The sequence below is a fragment of the Colletotrichum karsti genome, assembly GCF_011947395.1.
Source record: "Colletotrichum karsti strain CkLH20 chromosome Unknown Scaffold1, whole genome shotgun sequence".
NCBI lineage: Eukaryota > Fungi > Ascomycota > Sordariomycetes > Glomerellales > Glomerellaceae > Colletotrichum > Colletotrichum karsti.
The window spans coordinates 764,943-769,179 of NW_024065901.1; the positions used below are offsets into that span (position 1 = coordinate 764,943).

The following is a 4,237-nucleotide window of genomic DNA, read 5'->3' on the forward strand; positions in this document are numbered from 1 at the left end:
CTACCTGACTCCTTCTTCATCTCAGTAGCAACTCAGATGGGGCGGGAAGGTAATGCAAATGCAAATGCATGGGGAATGGGGGGGATTGATTGATGATGAAGGCCCAGGACCGTGTCCACCTGTTCCCTCTTCCGCGGAGCACGCTCATCGCCCGCTGAGAAAGAGCCAAGACGCGTCTGCTTCTTGGCTCCTCGCCGGACTGGCAGTTGCGCGCACAAGAAGCAAGCGAGCAGCTCGGGACATGTGTGCCAGACGTGCAGAGGCGGCAACGGCGCTTGGGGGCCGATCGGATCAGACCGAGGTACACCGGGAGCATCTACAAGATAGCACAGGTCCCCGAATTTCCAAGATGAGATAGCGGACAAATAGGTTCGAGGTGCTTTGAGTAGACAGACTTCAGACTTTGGGTAGTGTTTTTATTCTTGATGATCGGCTCTGATAAGCGTGTACTACAGAGTCTGGAAACTCTGGCCGTAGTTCAAAAACCCCCCAAAATCGGGCTCAGTAAGAGACCCGTCGCCCAGCGACGAAGAAGAATAAAGTCCCTCCTTCGCGAGACACATCCGTCTCTCGGCTTCCCTCCCGGAAGCCATTACCCAGAAAATTCCAAGTTCCATAAATGCTTGTTCTTACACGATCCCCCCTCCGAGAAAGCACCACAGCCGAAACTCCCGGACATGCTAGATCATCCCGTCGTCAACGCTCCGTCCGAAAGTGCCGTTTCCCATCCCGATTGCTTTTCTCCCGATTTCTAAACAAGAAGGCCCAGGCCAGTGTCCGTCGAAAATGCGTGAAATAGAGGTATCGTGCTGGTGAAAAGAATTTGCAGAAAGGTGGAGGAATCGTTCGAATCGTACAAAAGTTTCTTACTGCGCCGCGCCGCCGCCGCCAAAGAAGAAGTCGAGCTCGCTGCCGGGCCGCGCGAATTGGTGCTCGTTCTCGGCGAGCTGCTCCAGCAGGCTCAGGAACGGGTCCTTCTCTTCGCCGGGACCGGTTCCGGTGCTGCCGTTGTTGCTCTTGTTCCCTGGGCTAGGAGCCGCAACCCCTACTGCCTTGTTTCCTGTCTCTTCGCCTTGCCATGCGGCGGGGCTGCCGAAGGCGTTGGTTGGCAAGCCGCCAAACATCGGATCGTAGCTGCCGCCCCCTTCATTGTTGCCACTTGGACCGGGAGTCGCAAAACTGAACTGTGGAGAAAACGGCGTCGAAGATAGCGCGGGGATGTTGCTCTGCTGGTGATGCTGAGGTCCAAGAGAGAATCCCGCAGCCGCCGCCGCCGCCACTGCCGCGCTGTTGGCTGCTGCCTCGTCGTACTGTCCATGGGACATGGACATAGAGCCGTGCTCTACTATCTCAGGGTGAGGTGGCAACGACGTGGGTGTTGCCAACAGTCCCGGGGAAGGGTGAGTGGCCACCGTCGGGGTGGGGTGTGAGAATGAGTGACGAGCATGAGATGGCGTCGGTAGCCCATGCGGAGGTGCCATGCTGGTGGTACTGAGAGGAGAGAGGACCTTTGGATCAGGGCGCTTGCGGCCGGATGGGGCCGTGTTCTTGCGCTTGAGGTTTGGCCGTTCAGTTTCGTGCATGCTATTTGCGCGAGGAGCGTAGAGATCATGTCCCGTGTACGTATCGGTGGTGAAGTCAACAACAACGTCGGACAGACTCAAGTTCGCCGCGTCAAAGTTGAATGACTGACCACCAGGACCACCAATGTTAGAGTACCGATCGAAGAAATCCTCCAGATGAAACGCCGGAGAGTACCGCATGGGGTTGTTCCCTAAGCTCTTGACAAGCTCGGAGTGAGCATTGTAAATCCCTTGAAGAGTTTCTCGTTGGTGCTGAACGCTGGCCCACGCATATCGCAGCTCGCTGAGTTGCTGCATCTCCCTCGATAGGAAGTCCGCCGACATGCTGAAGACGGTCGAGTCTCCGCTTCCCGCCTTGTTGTAGTGAGCGCCGTGGATGTGGACTGTACCGGCAGTGCAGATGCAGTAGCCCACGAAAGCAGGCCATTCGATCGTGCCCGTCTGCTTTCCGAGTTCGACAAGCTCAGAAATGGCATTGGCGTGCAGGAAGCACATGTTGGTTGCCTCTATCTGCCATGACTGATGCTGTCCGGTTCCGGCGAGCTCGGCAAGGTCGATGGGAAGGAAGGGACGGTAGATCAGGCAGTGTATGAGGTGGTAGATCAGCTTACTCAGGACCAAGATTGTTGAATCGGGCTGACCAAATAGCGTGTCCAAACTCGAAAAGACATCTTCGGTGCCCGAAGCCCAAATATCCAAGTCTTGGCGAATCTTGGACAGGTTCGAAAGCGAGTGCCAGGGGAAGTGAGAGTCTCCCTTGACACCTCCCGCTGCCAGGTATCGGTTCGTGATGCCGAGAATGCGACTGATATCGATGAGCATGCCTGTGCTTCCCTGCGACTTCTTCCCACTGCCCTGGAGGAACTGGAGATTGGATCCGGACTGGAAGAATTCACCGTCCATCGGCGGTGCTGATGGGTTGGGTGACCAGCACGGCAGCCTCAGGAGAATTGTTTTGTCGCCGATGAGGGACGGGCGTTTGGATCCGCATGCGAGAAATCGGTCCAGAAGATAGCATGTCCAGAATAGCCTCCTGCGCATTTCCCTCTCCACAGGTGTTACTCGGGCGTTGTTGTCCATCTCACGATGTGTTTCCAGAGCCATCGCCATCCCGACGGCATTCGCTGCGAATCTGTCAGCAGAGTTCTCGTTCGTGAAGTTTCCCACCACCTACTCATCAGCATGTACGCCTTCTTGCCTTTACCCGCTGCAGTGAAGGCAATAACCAGCAAGAGAAGTGCCTGCAAGGCGTCCACCGAAGGCTCATCCGTGTCGATCTCTGCCCTTGCCCGCGCCGCGAATTCCTCGCTCAGATGAACCGCCGACTGGTAACCACTGGGATGAGGCGTATATCTGTCGCACATGTCAACAAATCGTCCTCTGCAACGTTGTCTTGTGCATACCTTGCTGCAACAGCATAGATACCATGAACCAGGTAACTCGGCAGCTGATTCAACTGAAGCCGTTGCCGGACTGATGACTCGTCTAGGATGTGGTACGGTTTGGAGTGAAACCTCGTGAAGTATGTGTCCAGGAGGGCGTCGGGCTGAACACCAGGAGGCGATGGCTCACTGCAACAATGAGTTTTCTGTCCTGCAAGTTCGTGTAATAGCGACGTACCTTGCCGGGGCAGGTGAGTAGACGGCCGACTCATCCACGTCGATCTTTGAAGTATCCAAGGCTAGGCGTTTAGGGTTACTGTCTTCTTCCGTGTCGTCTTCTGCCCGCGAAGCCTCCTCTTCCTTGATGCCCGCTGAGGTGGGAGTCGTCGGTGTCTTCTCTCCGGCGTTCTTCTCTTTCAATTTCGCTTCCAAGCCATCCACTCTCTTGAGAAGAGCCTCAAGCACATCCGTCTTGGGTCCACGCTTTTTCGGCACGGCATCTGCAGGAAGGAAACCAAACAAGTTAGTCACAAACGAGCCCCTCCAAGTTGTTTTACGCCCGCATCTCAGAGCACCATCTGACTTACCGTATATGCATGGGCATTGAAAGACTTGACAAGCTTCGCACGAGGGGCGAAGTCGGTTGCACTTGATCTAGTAGACGAATGTGTAAGACGCCGATTCAGGTCTGCGATGGAAACCTTCCTATTCGTGCCGTGCCACGAGAAGGTTCCGTGGTCTGTCTCACCTTGCGCTTGCGGCATGACTTGCAGTTCATTGACTCCCGCGGCTCATTGCTCATCCGTCGTGTCGGTAGGCGCTCAATGCCGACCTGAGGACGGGACATGGCCACAGGGTGAACTCCTGGAGGCGCCATTCCGTTCATTGGTTCGAAGATGGACGTCGTCATATCTGAGTTGGTCGTCGGAAGAGGTACCGAAAGGCTTCGAGTCGTTATGAAGCTCTAAACAACAGCAAAAGTTGACGTCGGTGCGAGATTGTGTTGGCCCTGGTTGGCGTTGGCTGTCCGCAAAGCCAGTCTGGTTTCTAAAACATGTCAGGCGGCTCCGAGTTGTCGTAAGGGTCGTCGTCTAGTTGTCGATGAAGGACGACGTGTACAAGATGTTCGCTGTGAAAGTGCAGAAGCACAGAAACCAGAACAGAGGCCGGACTAGTGAGACGGGATCGGGGGCCGGTGAAGTTATGAAGTAAGGAAAGGCAGAGCAGAGCAGAGAGGAGGTTACCAGGCCTAGCCTAGCAGATAAAATGATG

The 4,237-nt window shown here is 55.4% G+C and overlaps 1 protein-coding gene across 1 annotated transcript; it reads right to left on the minus strand.

The window, feature by feature from the left end:
• Window positions 1-866: 866 nt before the first annotated feature.
• CkaCkLH20_00172 (fungal specific transcription factor domain-containing protein) lies at window positions 867-3,851 on the minus strand (the record flags this gene model as incomplete). The annotated part of the gene is made up of 6 exons (XM_038882892.1): window positions 867-2,707; window positions 2,758-2,936; window positions 2,987-3,154; window positions 3,204-3,465; window positions 3,553-3,619; window positions 3,714-3,851. 6 exons carry the CDS (start codon window positions 3,849-3,851, stop codon window positions 867-869), a joined length of 2,655 nt encoding a protein of 884 aa, XP_038751597.1.
• Window positions 3,852-4,237: the final 386 nt, after the last annotated feature.